Raw genomic sequence first — 17,453 nt, forward strand, 5'->3', positions numbered from 1 at the left:
CGGAGCCCAGGAACTGCGGAATCCCACCCGGACCCTCGCCCGGGGGGCTGCAGATCTCAGGGGCTCCGGTCCTGCTGCTCTCACCACCTCGGAAACAGCTGGGGTCACACAGGGCTGAAACCTGTTTTGTGTCGAAGGATGCAAGTGAGGGGAGGGACCGCGCTTCCCGCTGCTCCTCGGGGCCTCGAAGGAAGGAGGAGAGCCGCTCCCATCCCTCCTGCCCTGGGCTGTGCCCGCCTGCCCACCCTGGTACTCACCGCTGTGGGGCAGAGCTGGGGGGCTGCACAGCTGGAGCCCTCAGGCTCCCGGGACAGACAGCCAGAGCCAGGCACAAGAAGAGAATTTCAGGATTCTGTGATGGAACAGAGGGACTGTGTGGAGGGGAAACACGATGCAGTTGCAGCAGGATCACTCCTCTTGCCTCCAGGAGCTTTTTCTGGTTGAAGTTTGGATGCACCCCTGTCTCTCAACACCCCAGAGCTGGCAAAGGCTGCCAGGGTTTTAGAGGACTTTGGGCACCTGCAAGAGGAACAAACAGCTCCCTCCACCTGCAGTCCTGAAAGGGAAAATCTCTGGGCCTCCTCCTAGGCTGGGATGGCTTCCCTGGAACAGGGAATCCTACCCTGCCTGGAGGAGAGCACTTGTGGAGGGCAGGAGAGCACCAGACCCCTATTCTTGCTTTGCCATCATTATACACTGGACTGTGTCATCTTGGCCTCCAAAAAGAAGACAGACTTCTGGCTCACTTTCAAATTAGGTTTTTAATTAAATAAATAATGGTGAGGGGTCTTCAAGGCAGTGTCACTTCACAGTGTAGGGCTGGGGGGCGAGGGAGAAAAGAGTCCAGCATTGGGAGCGGCTCAAAGTGAATGTGCTTTGTAAGAAGGAAAAAAGAAAACCCCAAGAAAAAAAAAAAAAAAACCAGAACCAAACCTCCTCCCCCAGTGACTCCCCCTCCCTGTTCCAGCCTTTTTCACCCCTCTCCTCAAAATTACGTGGAAAAAGCGCCGCACTCATGTTGAAAGACCCCATGCAAATCTGTAAACAACACTGAAGGACATGAAGAGATTTCTGCCTCAGCCAGCTCCCCTCTCCTTTTACTAGGGCTTGAAATAAACCAAAAGAAAAAATGGTTTCAGGGAAAATAAGAATGTTCTCAGCTGATGGAGGAGATGCCAAGGCCTGGCCCTCCCTGGGAGGGCTGCCTGTGCTCTCACCCTGCCTCCTCTCCTCCCTTCAGCCAAGGAGAGTCCTCTCACCTCCAGAAAAGGGGAATCACAGCCTGGGCAGTCCCACTATGGATCAGGCACTCGTGTTTGCTTTCTGTTCCCAGCAGCTGGGAGCAGCTGGAGGAGAGGCCCCTGCCCACCACATCTGGCTGACAAAGCCATGCCAGGTGAAGGCAGCTGCATGTGCCTGGGGCTCAGTACCTCCCAGCACAGAGCTGGAGACCGAAGCAAATCCCTGCTAAAGCACACAAACCAGATCTGGGGCTTAGGAGATGAGATCAGGTCTAATCCTGACATCCCATGGAGCTGTTTGATGCTGTCACCATGCTCCTGCTGCAGGGCTGAGCACAACTTCCCAGGGCCAGGTAAAAGGAGGATGCAGGCTTGTGGGTTTAGGTACCTGCCAAATTCACTGGCAGCAGAGCCAAGTGCACAATCACAGCCCCAAGGCCTCTACCAAAACAAGCAAAAACCCTCAACCCAAGCCCCTTCTCAATGTAAGAACACAGCTGGAAAAAAGGACTATTTGCACCAGAGCCTTGCCCAGCAGGTGAGTGGAGAGCATTTCCTGCATGGAAAAAGGGGAATGAGAACACACTGAGCCAGTGGCCAAGCCCAGTCCTGGAACACACCTGGGAAGTGAAGCAGCTTTGGATTCCAGCACACCCAAGGACAGGCTCCCATGGCTCTGCACAGCACCTCGCACCTCCCTGAATGTGGCAGAAAAGCCACACTTTCCTCTCAGAACAGCCTGTTTTGTGACACAGGGAGGGGCAGGGATGCCCAGGGATGCTGTGCTCCCCTGCCTGGGACTGTGCTAGCATTCATATCCCAGCCTTCACACCCTGGGAGCTAAGCAGCCTCCACCCTCTGCTGACAAATTGTTGGAACAAACCGGGAAGTTGCAGGTGTTTTCACCCACATTTTTACCCTCTTTGTGTCTTAGTGAAGATCAGGTCATCCCCTGCCAGCAGCAGCACCACAGCTCTGGGCCAGCATCACTGTTGAGTCTAGAAACTCCTGTAACTCCCCACAGAAGTTCTCCCTGGCCCAGCACGGCACGGGAAGGTGAGAAGGACTCGAGTACACACGATGCTGGATCCCTTTCCAAGACCTGACACTTCTGCCCAAGGGCTGGGCCAGGCCACGTCCCACCTGCAGCTGGTGGAGGAAGGAACACGTGGCTGCTGGAGGGGGAAGCAGTTGGGTGCCTGCCTGTCATGACCCATGGCTGCTGGGAAAAGGACAGGGTGAGTGGCTCCTACACACTGCCTGTGGGAGAAGGGCCAAGACTCATCAGCCTCCCTTGGCATCACCGTGCCCATCTCTGCAGGAAACTCCCAAGATCTTGCACCCCCAGATTGCACCCTCACCATGATGGCAACACATCCCTCTTCTCAAAGCACCTCTGCCCTCAGACTGTCCCACTGGGACCAAGGGACATGTCCCCTGTCCCGAGGCAGGGACTCTCTGAGCGGACTGGCATCACCTGGGGTGACACATGGTCAACGTAGGAGGGGGGTGATGGACCTCCCCACTCAGGAAAGCCAGCCACCACTTTGCACGATTGTATCAGGATACACTGGAGCAGAAAGGTGTTTGGTTTCACTGTAGCCTTGGATCAAGGAGGATGGAAAGACGGATTCCGACCAACAGCTCCAAACTGCCCCTACAGGACAGTGGAAGTTCCAGAATTTCACTCAGTCAGGTCAAAGTCCTTGCTGGGTCTGTGACAAATTTGTGACTGGAGACTCTCACTGTGACAGAGGCTCTGACCGAGCCACAGGTGCTGGGCAAGCCTGATGAGCAGTCAGGAAAGTATTTACATCTCCAATGCCAATGAGACCAAAATCTGTGACCGATAAGGACACTTGAGCAGGGGCCACCACTGCCTCAGGGTCTCTGTCCAAATCCACAGGGCCAGCAATTAAAGGCAACCCCTCGTTAATGTCTGCAGGGAGAGTGAAGTCCATGGTTATTGTCTCACCAGAGTTCTGCAACGTCTCCTGCTTCTCTGCCAGTCCTGGTCCTGCGGGCGGCAAAGCAAAGAGCTCCGGCTCAGAGGGGGTGCCAGTGTGGCGTGGGCAGGGCACAGGGACAGCGCCCGAGGACGTCTCCTCCGAGGGGTCAAAGGAGCAGTTTGTCTCTGAGGGGGTGCTGCACTCGTAGCCCTGCCCCGACTCGCTGATGCTGCCCAGGCTGCAGGCCGTGCTCTCCACACTCAGGGGCTCTGCTCAGGTGGGCACAGCCAGGGGGGAAGAGAAGGGGACACAGCAAGGGAGAGAAAACCACAGTGAGTTCACAACACCCAAACACCCAGGGCAGTCCCACCTAATCCCTACAGTAATTGTTTGATGGCACAAGTGTTGCTTTATTACAGCAACCGAGATCTCCCCGCCAGCGCGTACTGAGGGAAGGCAAGATGCCGACAGCAGATGGGAGGCCATCAGTGTTTCTATGGAAATTAAAGGAAACCTCACAGACACACTGCAAGATAAGCCAAACCCTAAATCCTATCCCCTTGTGCCAACAACCCCTGGGAGCTGCCCACACAAAGCCTTCATCTGTAGTAGGACAGTGAGGGAATGAACCCATGTTGGGCTCCCTGCAGATCTTCTCACAGCCAGCTCTGTGTGAAAGCAGCTTGCACATGACTTTGGGGGCCTTAACCCAGCCTCTGGAGGAGCTGCCTGCGTCAGTGCTTTGGAAGCACCTCACTCAGGTGCCCAGTGAATAATCCTTTTGTTTTGGGAATGACCTAGGCCACCCCTCCAAGCCCAACACAGGAACAACTGTTTTATAGTCATCCCCGGTCAATGCAGAGACTCTTCTGCTGAAACCAAAACCCCATGGCAGACAGACAAAAAGGAATTACCTGTGCTCTCAATTGGTATCTGATCTTGACCAAAGTGAGCATCCAGGCAGCCAGCTGCAGAAGGAATTGGTGGGGAGCTCCGAGAACGACTCGTGTTTTCCACTTCAACCCCATCCAGGTCATTGTCAGTGAAATCCCTGTAGGGAAAGAGAGAGAGCCTTGCCACCACCTGCTAGGCAGAAAGATGCAGGCAGGAGAAAAGGTGACTGGGATTAAAACCCATCAACAAATAAAGCAATGGGACTGCAGAGACACCACTAGAATGAATGTCCATCCCTCCTTGCTCTGCAGAGCCTGGTTTAGACTCTGCCCTGAGGAGGTGATCTCAGGTAACACAGTGTGGCCAAGCCCGTGATAAACCAAAATGGGCTCTTCAGCTTCCTAAAGAGCTCTGCCCCCAGTTTTGTGAGCCTCAGCCAATTCCAAAGGGAAATAAATATTCAAATGCTCAGAGAACACCCAGTTCCATGGAGTGACTGCAGGTGGGTCCTCAGTGTGCCAGCAAAGAGCAAATGGTGAGAACATATTTTCCCACCTTGAGAAGATTTAATATTTCGGGTATTTTCCTGTCTTGCATCAGAATAAAAAAAAAAAAAAAAAAAAAAAATCTGAGCCTTCATCTGGAGTTTTTAATTGATTCAGCTTCAATATTTCATTTTGACCTATTAAGAGATTTCCGTTTCAACCTTTTTGAAAAGGTGTATTTTGAAAAGTACCTTCTGTAATTAGCATACATTTCAAAGGGAAGAATTTGCCTCAAAGGGAAATTAATTCAGGATCCAAACCACCAGAAATAAGTGCATTTTTGAATTTAAAAAGCTCCCTTCCCAAAACCTCATCAAACTGAGTTCTTTCACCGAAGTCAGCTCTGAATCCCTGTCCCCAGTCGTTTGTGAATGCATTTGTCTGAAACAAAACTACTTCCAGCACACAGAAAAGGACAAGAAAGTCCACATCCAAGCAAACAGTTCTTTTATCTTCCCTCCCCACACCAGCTTAGTGTTTGTGCTGTGAGAACACCCCGTGCATCCCTCCATCCTCCCACCCGAGAAACCTTCTGGAGAAGAAAGCGCAGTCTGTTAAGCGGAGGTGCTTTGCAGCAGGAATCTTCACTGGGAGGTTAATATTACTAATTTTAGTGTGAGAATATTCCACGCACGTGGCTCCAGGGTGGAGGACGTACTTCTTCCTTCCTAGACGAGTCTGTTGAGTGAAGTAGTCATAGCGCTCTGATTTTTTCCACATGTAGTAATACTCCACGCACTCGCCCACCGACCGGGTGCGGACCTGAGGAGAAACACCCCAGTCAGGACATCCCACCCCCATCCAGGTGCATCTCTTGGAGCAAGGAGCTATTTTCCCATTTAACCAGCACAGAGAATTAAAAGTGCATTACAGTGATTTACATTGCTATGGACACATTGCTGCAGAACAGAAGCACGTACTGAGGTTTCCGAGGTGGCCAGAGAAAGAACTCCCCACAGCACACAGCTGTTGTCACAGACCCGTGTGGGCCACACACACTCGTGCAGGACTTTCCTGCGCTTCCAGCAGCAGCACACTTAGCAGAAAGAGCAAACCTGCATCCATTGTCACTGGCCAGCGTCAACATGCCTACAATTAACCAGTGGTAGAACTGGACTCTCTGGTTCTGCCAACTCCCAGCACAGCAGCATGTCCCGGGGCCCAGCTCTCCCTACAACAGCATCTGCCATTCTAGAGGACCCCAGGGGACTTTACGAAACATCCACATGCTCAACTCACTCATTCACAGAAGTACTGCAAGGGCTGAGAGTTTGGAAAGAACTTTTGAGACTCCAGAAAGGGCTAATCAGTAATTAACTGACATCACTCATGCAGGTCAGTGGTGTTTGTGACTTCTCCCACCTGGAAAATAAGGCAGAGCAGGGCAGTGAACAGCCCATCACCTGCTGGCATGAGTCAACACAAAGCCTGGGATTGGAACTCGGCCATCCTGAACTCCCTGTGTCAGCCGAGGCCCAAAGCACGCCTCTGGTGCCCAAGCACCTGCCTCCTTCCCCTGCTCCTGACCTGGGGGGAGCAGCCTTACCTTGTTTGCTTGGATAAGGTGAAAGTTTTTCCCATGGACCCTAAAGCCATGCTCAAAATTTCTACATTCTTCCTCGCTCCAGGCACAAAGCTCATCTGTAGCAGAGAGAAAGAGATGGAGGAGATGTGCAGAATCTAGAAAGAGCTGTACGTGCCTTGATGAACCCAAATGAAGGGAGTCCTCACCTCTGATAACCTTCACGTTGAACCGTAACCTCCGCAGTGCCTCCTCTGCATTGAAGTTGCATTTCACCAGCTCATACAAAGCCTGGGAAACAAGGAAATCACTCACAGCATGTACCTGAGCAACACACCACAAACCAGCCCGCTCACGATTCACATTTGTCTCGTAAAACTTCTATTTCCCAGGAGCCACCTTGCTGCTAAGCCCAGCTTGACCACCAGCAGAGACTACCACACTTTTTAAGAGACTGGATTACAAACCCTGGGACTCGACAGATGCAGCTCCACCACAATCTAACCTGGCTAGCTTGAAGTAAACACAGCTGCTCTGAAATGATCTGCTGACTTTTCCAGTCTTCCCCATGGGAGGGTAACCAACCTCCCCAGACCGCAGCTGGGCACACACCCTCACTTATCCATGAGGATCACTGGAGTTTGACCTTGTTCTGACCTCTGCAGGGAACATGGCACTGTTGTACCAGCACCACCTGGGTCTGTGTGGGCTGCAGGAGGCCCTGAGCTCACCTGCTCGTTGTCCTTGACCACCTCTCCCTCTGGCAGGCTGCTGCCGGACAGCTCGTCCCACTGCCGCTTCACAGCGCGGTACAGGAACTCTTCCACCTCCCTCTCAGGGAGGATGTTTGGGTCCCAAAGCAGCTGATCTTCATTCTCATAGGCTAACAGAAAAAGCACTGAAATAAGATAATCAAACAGAGAATTCTGCTGCTTTTTGAGAAGTGGTCTGCACGGACATGCATGGGGGAGACAGAGGAGGGAGGAAATCTTTGCTTGGTACTCCAACTCAGCACTAGAGATGGCAAACATCTGCATTTTCCCTACTGATCTTGGAGGTAGATAAGCTCTTTATATCTCTTTAAGGGTCTTTGGCATGGGCTCAGCTTGCTTCCATTGTTTCAGAAAGGTTGGCTGACAAAGTTTTTGTTATCATGTTCTCAAAGATTGCTGTTTTGATTAATTAATCCTGGCAAATAAAGACCGTTTTAGCTTTCTTGTCCAGAAGCTCTACAAGCTGGCATTCGTACTACACTCATTATTGGACACAATCTGCAAATCAAGGCACCTCTGTCTACTCTGCAGACATCCCAAAATCAGAAACAGATCCAGGGAGCACTGAATGACACTAACTCACTACTTAAGGAAGATGTCAGAGGGAATAAATCAGAGCATCTCCAGATGGGTGTTCCTTCTCTTTGGCTACAGCTGAGACCCCCTCCTGCAAACCCGTCACACCAACCCAGTTCTCAATGAGCTTCACCAATTCTGTACCTGTGTTCCCAGCCCTATTAACTGGGCCTTGTTTCAGCTAATAAATCTGAATGTCAGCACTGAAAATTGCCAAGCTGGCAGATACAGAGCAGGACTGGTGATCCAGAGCCCATAAAACACCCCTGCCAGCAGCCCTAAACCCAAACTAGGCACAAGGAAGAGGCTGACTTACCTTTTTGCCTGTGCCTGTTTAAGCGGAGGATGGGAACAGTGGCCTGGTACTGAGGTCCAACCATGATCTCCTGAAATCCCACAACAGAGAGTTGAGAAAATTGAAATGGGAAATACTCCACGCAGGCTGTACTTCATGATTTAGGGACTACACCACTACAAGGCTGATTTATTTACTGGTAGCCCCCTCTGTCACTATTATTTCTAGTGAACCCTGAGTATTTTATAGGGTAACTAAGAAGATTTACTACCAACCAGATGATACTGTGGGGACCTTCAGCATTTACATAGTTTTAATGTAAAAGATCTATGGCAAGCAGCTAAGGTAGGAAATAAAACAATGCAGAGGTTCTCCTGCAACCTTCACAGCCAGAATGAATTTGGAAGGCTGCTCCTCTTTCTAAAAAGATGGTTCCCCCTCAGTAAATCCTGCTGGGAATACTGCACAGCATTTCACCTTTAAAGGGCCACAGGCTGCAGATTTAATTTACCAAGGCACAACAGACTTCCCTTATCTGAAGCAGAAGATGATTTTGAGATTGTATTAAAAACCTGTCTTGTAACCCACATCTGCCACTGCTGCCCACAAAATTCAAGGCACCAAGAAGCCAAGTGGGGAAATAACACAGTGCTTTTGTGTCGTGCATTTTTGAAACTCAGGAGCCCCCCTTCCCAATGCACTCAGGTCATTTACCTTCTTACACTCGTTGGATGGGATGGAATCCACCTCTGAGTCCTCAGCCATGGAGGAAGCACATGGAGATGAACATGGCTCTTTGTCTTCATCAGCAAGGAAGTTGTTTGCTTTGTGGGAAAGGAAAAGATCTGTAGTTACAAATTTTTTATTCTATTCCTTTATGTTCCCACTCCTTCCCTTCATTTTTCTGTCCCTTTCAGCATGGTCTACAGTAACAACTTATCTGTATTTTAATTTTCTCACTTTAAGTAAAAGAATTTGCACACTTGCCACATGGATGGCCAACCTGGGGAGCTCAGACTCCTTAATATTTCAAGACAGCAGAAGAAAAAACATCAACTTCATGCTGAGTCCCTGTCATGAATAACATCACCTCATGCTGAGTCCTTGTCACGTGCTTTGGCTTCCCACATATTCCAATATTTAGGAACCGCCACAATACATCACTTCACTACTACTACTGAATTTATTCACTTATAGAGACGTCAGATGAGGTACTGATCTTTCAGACTGCAATTACAGCAGGCAGCAAAACAATTCCCACTCTCTCAGTATTTTGAGTTACAGCTCAAGACAATTCTCCCCTCATCCCACTGCTCATCAACGCTCTGTCCTGTCCTGTCCTACCCAAAGCCCGGTAACGCCTCTGCCATGCAGACAGTCACCAGGAGGAAAAGTGGAAAATCTGATGTCAGGAGACTGACAAAATTAAGAGAACCATTCTCACCCTCCCCTGCACATCATATGTAAAAGTGAACAGCAGCTACTTAGGAACTAGTGACACATACAGCCAGGCTGGTTTGGGAATAAGTCCGATGCATCGTGGGACGTGACGGATGGAGTCAGATCGTCAGCTGAAGATTGTGTCTCCTCCTCTTCTTCCCCTGAAAGCAAATCCTTCGCTATTTGTTCCTTTTAACAACAACAACAAGAAAGTGAAAAATATTTTTAAATTAAAAAAAAATATATGAGGGGGAGTGAGGCCTAGAGTAAAAGCATTTTTGGCCAACAGTGGCCACATCCACAGATCTCCTCACCCTCCCACAGCTTGTCCAAAGACTGATTCTCTCTCACACTCCCACTACACTCAGACTATTTTCCCTAGAAGCACTTTAACAAGTGTCATGAGTAGCTTCCTATGGAAGCCAGAGAGTATGAGCAAGCATCCCTTTCTGTTGAGCAACTCTCACAGCAAATATCTCAAAGATCCTGAAATAAAAAGAAAAAAAACCCCAACCCCCCAAAAACCCCACTTTCTACAGACTTCAGCTAGAATAGGAGGAGCCATGGCTTCATCTGGGAAAATACAAACTTTCCCTAGCTTTTCACATACCCACATCCATGTGCAAATACTTGTAATCAAAGTTTCATACAGAGTTTTTACATTTTGAAACAGATATCCCTTCTTCTCTAAACACTTTACATTCATGTCTCTGCACCTTGTGTTCCTCACTGGGACACCAGAACCATGCAGGCCCCTTCCAACCCCTCTGAAATGGGGGGTAACCTCAACAACCTGTGCAGACATCCAGACAGAGAGCTGCTCTCACCTTATCCAGAGTCATATCAGGGAGGTTGGGAGTGATGTCATTGCTCTCGCTGTCCTGCTCCGAGATGGGATCAGATGCCTCATAGCCATACAGTGCGAGCAGCTCCTCAAATGGCATTTCACTACTCTGAGCAAGAGGAGGACAAAGCTGCATCAGGAAGAGAACAACCACAAGAGCACCACACCAGCTGGAACACGGACAGGCAGAGGCAGTCAGGGCAACTCTGCTACTCTGGGAGTTCTGAACAGCCTCAGGTTGGGACCCACTGTAACCTGTACCTCTCAAAGGTAGGGAAAAGCCAGGAATTTTCACCCCAAAGCAAGATAGTCTAGGGCATTTTTAAAATACATTTATCTTTTATTCTAGATTTCAAACAGGTGAAAGATGCCAGACAGCACAACTGTATTTAAGCAGAGGAAGGGGAGGAGCAAATCCCCGTACCAGCCTTGTGCCTGGCCTGAAGAGACGCTCCCTGTCACCAAGAACAGTCTGTGTTCCACTGACTTCTCTGTGGGACCACCCACAGCTGAAGTCAGGGCTTCACACAGCAAACAAGCAAATCCACCAAGTAATTTCCTTTCCCCTCCCCTCCTGCCTTTACCTGAGAGGCACTGAAACTCTTCTCCAGCTCTTCTAAAGATTTCTGCTTCTCCTGAGTATCATCTTCCTCCCTTTCTTCCCTCACACCGTAGTTCTGGGAAAGGATCTCAGCCAGGTTCAGTCGATGATCAGCTGAGCCCATTGACACAACTGCAGGGATCAGAAGAAGTTGGACACTAGCACCACCATGGACCAAATCTTGAGATGCAACCAAGCCAGGGATGACCCCTTCTTGATGATAAGCCAGAGGAAGAGATTAGGCAGAACAGAGGGGAACAGAGATCACAAGTGCCAGCAGTCACTTCGTCAGCACAAAACCTGGTTCTATGCACATTTGAGTCCCACAACTGACTGGAAGCTGAATCTGAAGGTTTTCTGAGTATCTGGCTCCTCACTGGATTCACTGGTGTCACAACATGTGTGCACACACTGCAGCCCTTCCTTCACCTGGGGGTGTTTTTAGGTAATCACCCCTTACTCAAGAATGGGCAAATGGACACCTGCAGGAGCTCTGACATCTTTAAGCCTTTCCTCTGTCAAACAGCATGGGAATGAACCAACAGGCTCAGGAGATGTTGCAAGGAGATGGGCAGTGATCACAGTAACTTTGTTTCCTCTGGAAACCAGACTGAGGAATAGGAGTGTGAACCCTGAGGTACCTGCTGCGCTCTGAAGGGCAGGCTCTCCAGGACACAGGCCACGGGCTGGGTATGCCACCACCCTCGGGCTCTGCCGGCCAACGGAGGCCTTCAGGAAAAGAGAAAAACATGGCTGAGACAGCTTTCCTTAAAAACACAACACCCTTCCACCCCACTTTACCCCACCAGCAAATACAATTCATTTAAGTTCAAAGCAAAAGTTACCTGAACCCCCTCAGGGCAGTGTTAGGAACTGTGCTGTTCAAAATCAGGTGTTCCTGGCCTCCTCACCTTCCTCTCAATCCATGTGTTTCTATTCCATCTATTTTACCTCCAGCATTCCACTCACTACTTATCCCCCCACCAGGCTGAGACCTCAAACCTTTGTGGTTTACATCTTCATTTAAAGGAAGGACCTGGACCCTCAGCTGTTCTAAACCCACACATTGTGTCTGAGCACAGCATTTTTAGGGACAGACCCTTCAGAGAGCAGCCAGCCACAGCACCCTGTTTTCTCCCTGATGCCTCACTGCACCCAGGAGCTCAGGGGCACGAGCAAAGAAACAGCTGAGCAGGCAGGGAAGGAGTCTGGCAGAACCACGAGTGGCTCAGGAGAGGTGGGAGAGGCTGAGCCAGGCAGAGCCCGAGCACAGGCACCTGCAGGGTGGCATTTGCTGCTCGGTCACAAGTTCAGGCAGCAGCATGGGCTGAGGAAAACAACCCAGACAGAACATCTGCTACTCCTCAGGCTGCTGTGCACGGAAGTGCTGTTCATCGGGTTCGGTCTAGGTGGGAGCAAACAGGTAAACAAGCAAAGCTTTTGGGTGACTGACAGCATCTGATGGCAAAAGAAAATCCCAGAGTCAGTCCCCCCGTCCCCAGTGACATCTCTGTAGGATTCTGAGCCATCAACAATCTCGGCTGTGCACCATCACTCCTCGCTTCCTCTGTTGGAGCCAGGGCATTTACAGCCTTCCATTTAGCCCCTTACAATTTATTTAAGAAAACACAGTATAGCTTCACTTTAAAATCTATCCTCTAACAACAAAGCAAAGTATTCACCAAAAAAAAGCCACCACAGACTGTGGGTTCTGAATAAATTCCTTCAGCTATCAACATACAGACTGGAAATTCCATAATAACCAAGAAGATGCCTCCAGTCCACCATCCCCCAAGATAACCCCCCCCCAGAGACCACCCTGGCTCCAGACAGAGCCCTGCAACCATGCACACAAAAAGAGAAGGGAGAAGTTATGGGATGATGAAAGGAGAAGGGGACAGACTCCATTTTGAGGATGGCCATACCAGGAAATGGCTCTGTAAGTCGGCAAAGTGTCAATGTGCCTTTGTTGGGCTTTGCTGGAATGTGACCAAGTACAAAACCCTCCTGGATAAATCCTTCCAAGCAAACAAGAGTGGTTTCATGGAAAGGGTGTGGTCTAACCTTATTCCCTCCAGGTCTTGGACAATCTGCAAAACTCACTTTGCTCAGGCAATGATCTGTAGATCAATGGCACCTCCTTGCCTGGGGATCAATAAGGCCTCTGAAAACAAAGACTGAAGCTGTTGGCATGGACGGGCTGGCTTGAAAAGGTGTCAAGAATACTTCAGGAACAATGAGATCTCCTATTAATAACCAAGTGATGAAAGTAGGAGGAGGCCACTACAACAGCGTGACAATTCCAAAACTACTCAAGAGTTTTGTGGAGCACCAGAGCAAGTGGGAATGCTGGAGTCACCATGGAATAACCATGATGTGCTGGGGCTAAGGAAACAAGGAACAAGTGACAGACAAAGCAAATGGCCCACTCCATGCCCAAATCTAAACATGAGTGGAACGGAACAGTCCCTCAGATTATTCTCAAACCCAGAGGACCACAGAAACAAGAGGCAAAGGAATAGAAGAGAAAGGCAGGCCTGGCTTAAAAATTCAACTGATGACAGAATATTCCTGATTGTCCTGATTACCAGTGCCACGGGATGTGGGGTTACTTGGTCTGAAGGTAAACGCAGCCTGACACCACAAATCCAAACATCACACAGGAGGCAGAAATGCAAGAACATGGAGAACAGTTCTGGGCCAGGGTGTCACTGCTCCTGCTGCTGGTGAGGGATTCCATCACCATCAAAGGTCGCAGCAGGGAACTCCAGTTATTATCACAGTGCACTGTGATGCTGGGAACTGGCCCCTATGCCCATGTGACATTTAATCTTGGGGGGCAAAAAGGGAGATTATTTTAATTTATTTTTAATCTCCCTTTACCATCCCCAGCACCACTTTCCTCCTGCCAGCTTCTGCTGCTCAGGCATAAGAGTAACTTTGCTCTCAGAAGTTACACTGAGGTTGGTCAACTACTCACTCTCATGTTTGTATTTCTGGGTGACTCCTGCACTCCCTCCTTAGGTGTGGACTCAAGGTATTGAGAACATGGAATGAAGTTCAGCCATCATTTAGGAAACACAGGCAGAGTCTGAGCTTTCTGCCCTGACAAAGTAATTTCCCAGTGTGAGGCCAATTGTGTCTACCCTGAGAAAACCTTCCAGACTGAAACCACTCTTGCAAAAAAAATGAGGAAATTTCCCTTTCCAGTGTTACCCTTCAATAGCTAACATAGTTTCCTCAGCCAGTCTAACACTTATTTCAGATTCAGCAAGAAGTGTTCCTCCTTCCTGTGCCTGGTCCACACTCCTTGGCCATGGGGCCATTTTCTACAAACTCCAGCTGCAGTCAGAGGGAAGCAGCAGGGATGGAAACAGATTTGTCCTTCAAGTTATGTCTCTGAAAGACCAAAGAATGCACAGATGACACAACACACAGACCACCTTCTGCACTGCTCAGAAAGATCAGGGCCCCATCACACACCTGTGCAGTGTCACAGCAGAGATGCTCCACAACCAAACCTCATCCAAGAGACAATGACAGTTCCTGGATGTCCCCTGGACGGGCCTCTCTGAGCCACAGCCGTGCAGGTGCTCTGGCTCAACAACATGCCCAAATAACACTTTGGCACAAGTGAATGCAACAGCCTTGGTGCTCCACCAAAAGCCAAAGCATAGTGGATGGGCAAACAGGCCGGGCAGCACTTTCCTCATGCAGAACCCTGAAATACCCTGGAAGGGAAGCTCTGCCCTGGGACAAAACGCTGTCACAGCCACTGGGGATCCGAGATCCTGCCACAGAGTACCCTGAAGTCTTCCCAGCACCCTTTTTCCGTGCTGTGGTCACCATGAGGGTCACGCCAGAGAAATGAAGCGTCTATGTGTCACAACAACCACTACAACAAGTCAAGGATATTTGAGGGACATGACAAGACTCAATGGGTAATGGCATCACCAGCTCGAAGTGCAATGGAGTGATGGCAGAAATGTTTCAGCACAAGACACCAAGGCAAATATGACATGGCAACTGGGGAGGTAGTGGGGAGTCCCCAGCTGGCCCCCTTGCCTTCTGACCTCTAGGCAAGCTGGTGAGAACCATCCTGGCCATCCAAACCAACCATTCCTGACATGTTCCCCAGCCCTCTGCCATTCCCAGGATCCTGACCTCCGTGCTCAGGCCGCCTCTCACCTGAGAGTCTCTGCAAGCCCCTTCCAGCAGCTCCACACCCCTGACCCCGGCTCCAGTGACCCCACACCGCCGTCGGGCTCTGCTGGGCCGCAGCCCCGGGGCTCCCAGTCCGCCCTGCCCCCGGCCCTCTCCCCCCGTGGTCCCGCAGCCCCCGGCCCGAAGCCCCTTCACGCCCCTCTCCGGGCCCCTCTGCCGCGGGTCAGGCCGCGGGGTCCCCGCGCCGGCGCCGCCCGCCCCGGCTCTCCCGCCCAGGAGCCCCTTCCCCTGCCCGCGCCCGCCGGCGCTCCCTGCCCGGTCCCGGCGCCCCTCGGCCCCGGCCCGCCCCCGCCCCTCGGCCCCAGCCCGCCTAGGGCCTCGGCGTCCCTCGGCCCGAGAGCCCCCGCCCCGGTGGCCCGCGGCGGCCCATCACCCCGCTGCCGCAGGACGCCGGCCCCGGGAGGCCCCGGGCAGCCGCGGCTCGGGGGTCCCGGCGTCCCCGCCCGGCCGGGAGCGGCCCCGGGCCCGGCGCGACCCCGGCGGCGGCTCCGCGCTCACCTCCGCCATGGCCGAGAGCGAGCGGCAGGGGGCGCGGGCCCCGGATGCGGCGGCGGCCGCTGATTGGCTGCGGCGCGCGGGGGCGGGGCCGGGGCCGGCTGAGGGGCTCCGGTTTGGGACCCGGAGTTGGGGCCCGGCCGGGGCCGGTCCGGAGTTTGGGCCTGGTTCTTGTCCCGCCCCGCCGGTACAGCCTGGAGGCGTACCTGGGGAGCGGCACGGAGGGAGGGGAGTGGAGGCTGCCAGTGCCCGCAGGAACGCACCCCGAGTATCGGCCGGGCCGTTTGGTCGCTGCCGGAGCCGCCCCGGGACTGCCGCTGTGAGGCCGCGCGGCTCCAGCCCCGCAGAGCCCCGCAAGGAAACGAATCCCCCGAGAGCAGCGGCCCGGACAGGCGGTGGGAAGGCCCAGGAACGGTCCCCAGCTTCTCCAGGCCACAGGGACACACCGGGGACCACAGGGGTCAGGGGACAAACCGTGCTCACAGACCCAGCCTTCTTCAGATATCACGAAGCTTGAACCTCCAGGAAACACTTTCAGGGATCCTCACTGAGCACTCCCTTGGTAAAAAGTCACTGCACGTCATTTAGAGTTCAGAAGAGGGAGATAATGATTGGAGCCCAGAGAGAAGGGTCAGTGCCTCACAAGGACTGGGGTGTAGACACTATGTCATCATTCCTTGCTGTGGCTGTGCTTCAAGAACACCAGAGATGCACTTGTGGAAACTTCCTGATGTTTTCTTCCAGCTCTGTTTAACTGGTGATGACCACACACTTTCAGAGAACAATCCTCCAGCACAACAAAGGAACCAGGGATTCCTGCAGCCCTGCCAAGCCTCACATCCCCACAGCCCCTCAGTGGCCCCCTGATCCCTCCAGGACTCCTGGCTGAGCCAGCAAGGCAGCCCTTCCCTCAAGGTGTGCAGGAACATTTGCCAGCAGACCTCACCATATGATGGATCCCGTGGGTCATCATCCAGCTCCAGTGCCTGTGCCCGGATCTGCCTCTGGCTGTGCCCACGGAGGCCTCGTGCTCAGTCTCTGGGAGCAGCCTCTCCACCCTGGCAGTTGGCTCCATGCTGGGTTTTGCTCACGCTTCTGAGCTCAGGAAGCAAAGTGTTATCAAGTGCTTCTGAAGTGGTGGTGGCCCTCGAGCTGAGAACCAGAGCACTTCACCAGCTCTTTGTTCCCTTTCTCGGAGCTGTCTGGCTCTTCTCAAAGGACTAACAGTTTGCAGATGCTGTTTGTTCAATAAAAAGAGTAACCTCGTCTCCAGCTTCAGTAAAAACGTCTGCAAGAACTGCTGCTTTCTGCCTTGCTCCCAGCAGTGCATCTGGGTGTTCTGTCACCACAAAAAGCAGAGAGGCCGGGGGTTTGAGTTAAGGCCTGAGGTTTGGGGTTTTGGGTTAAGATCTGGGGAGAGATCCACTCGTTATTGAGGGGCTGTCCTGGAGCAGTGCCCTGCCATTTATTTAGTGCTTGCACTGACAACTGCACACCAAGTCTCTTCCAGCGGCACTTCCCTGAGGGAGCAGTGAAACACCTTTCAGGAGACACCTCTATTGCCTGGGGCATTGAATTCTGTCCTCAGAATGACCAGGCAATACATCCTGCAGCCCTGCCAGGCTCTGAAGGCAACACATGGTGACAAGGTGCTGAAGTCATCATCCTAAATCAGAGATTTTAGTGGCTGACATTCAGTATTCTGAGATTTTTCAAAAGCATTTTAAAAAGCCTGAAGAGCAGTGGAATCCTGGGTGGTTCAGGCTCTCTAGGTGTTTGCGAGTGATTCATCAGAACACTCTGACAGCAGCTTTTGTACAATTGCTGCTCTGTGGACAGAGACAACAAATCCCAGATGGGTGAAGTAGCTTTGGCTGAATCTGGGGTTGATCTGCCTACAAAACCAGGGTGGCCCTACATCCTGCCCTTTCTCTCCTCTACCTGTGCCCTGTCTGGTAAGCATTTCTGTTTCTTGGAAAAGCTTTGCAGCCCTGAGAAAAAGGGCAAATTCTTTTTCTATGATGAAGCTCAGCCATGGAGTGTTTAGCCACAAT

General features: G+C 51.7%; 2 protein-coding genes across 10 annotated transcripts in view; one reads left to right on the forward strand and one right to left on the reverse strand.

Moving 5' to 3' along the window:
- Window positions 1-742: 742 nt before the first annotated feature.
- On the reverse strand, window positions 743-15,746 carry MIER2 (MIER family member 2). 9 transcript variants are annotated; one of them, XM_086863059.1, is made up of 13 exons: window positions 15,403-15,746; window positions 11,322-11,409; window positions 10,664-10,812; window positions 10,063-10,188; window positions 9,301-9,424; window positions 8,510-8,619; window positions 7,817-7,886; window positions 6,883-7,049; window positions 6,361-6,442; window positions 6,176-6,270; window positions 5,264-5,391; window positions 4,105-4,241; window positions 743-3,459 (listed from the first exon to the last, which is right to left on the reverse strand). In XM_086863059.1, the coding sequence occupies exons 1-13, from the start codon at window positions 15,409-15,411 to the stop codon at window positions 2,984-2,986; spliced, it is 1,761 nt and encodes a 586-aa protein (XP_086719185.1). In that variant the 5' UTR covers window positions 15,412-15,746; the 3' UTR covers window positions 743-2,983. The 9 variants fall into 9 exon arrangements, with proteins under 9 accessions (XP_086719185.1, XP_086719187.1, XP_086719188.1 ...); XM_086863061.1 differs by having other exon boundaries at window positions 6,883-7,034; window positions 15,403-15,706; XM_086863062.1 differs by having other exon boundaries at window positions 5,288-5,391; window positions 15,403-15,706.
- The window catches only part of LOC111942107 (solute carrier family 71 member 1-like), a 39,957-nt gene continuing 37,975 nt past the window's right edge, over window positions 15,472-17,453 (forward strand). The window contains exon 1 of the mRNA XM_086863066.1: window positions 15,472-17,354. The gene's annotated coding sequence lies outside the window, so the exon portion shown is untranslated. The remainder of the gene's footprint in view (window positions 17,355-17,453) is intronic.

Source organism: Cyanistes caeruleus, chromosome 25, assembly GCF_971803275.1.
Source record: "Cyanistes caeruleus chromosome 25, bCyaCae1.hap1.1, whole genome shotgun sequence".
NCBI lineage: Eukaryota > Metazoa > Chordata > Aves > Passeriformes > Paridae > Cyanistes > Cyanistes caeruleus.

Excerpts from the sequence above, each read along its gene's own strand:
- MIER2 (XM_086863056.1), bottom strand. Across the intron at positions 9,425-10,062 it reads CTGATATGACTCTGGATAAG|GAACAAATAGCGAAGGATTT; the intron begins GTGAGAGCAGCT and ends TGTTGTTAAAAG. Across the intron at positions 6,443-6,882 it reads TGGTCAAGGACAACGAGCAG|GCTTTGTATGAGCTGGTGAA; the intron begins GTGAGCTCAGGG and ends CTTGTTTCCCAG.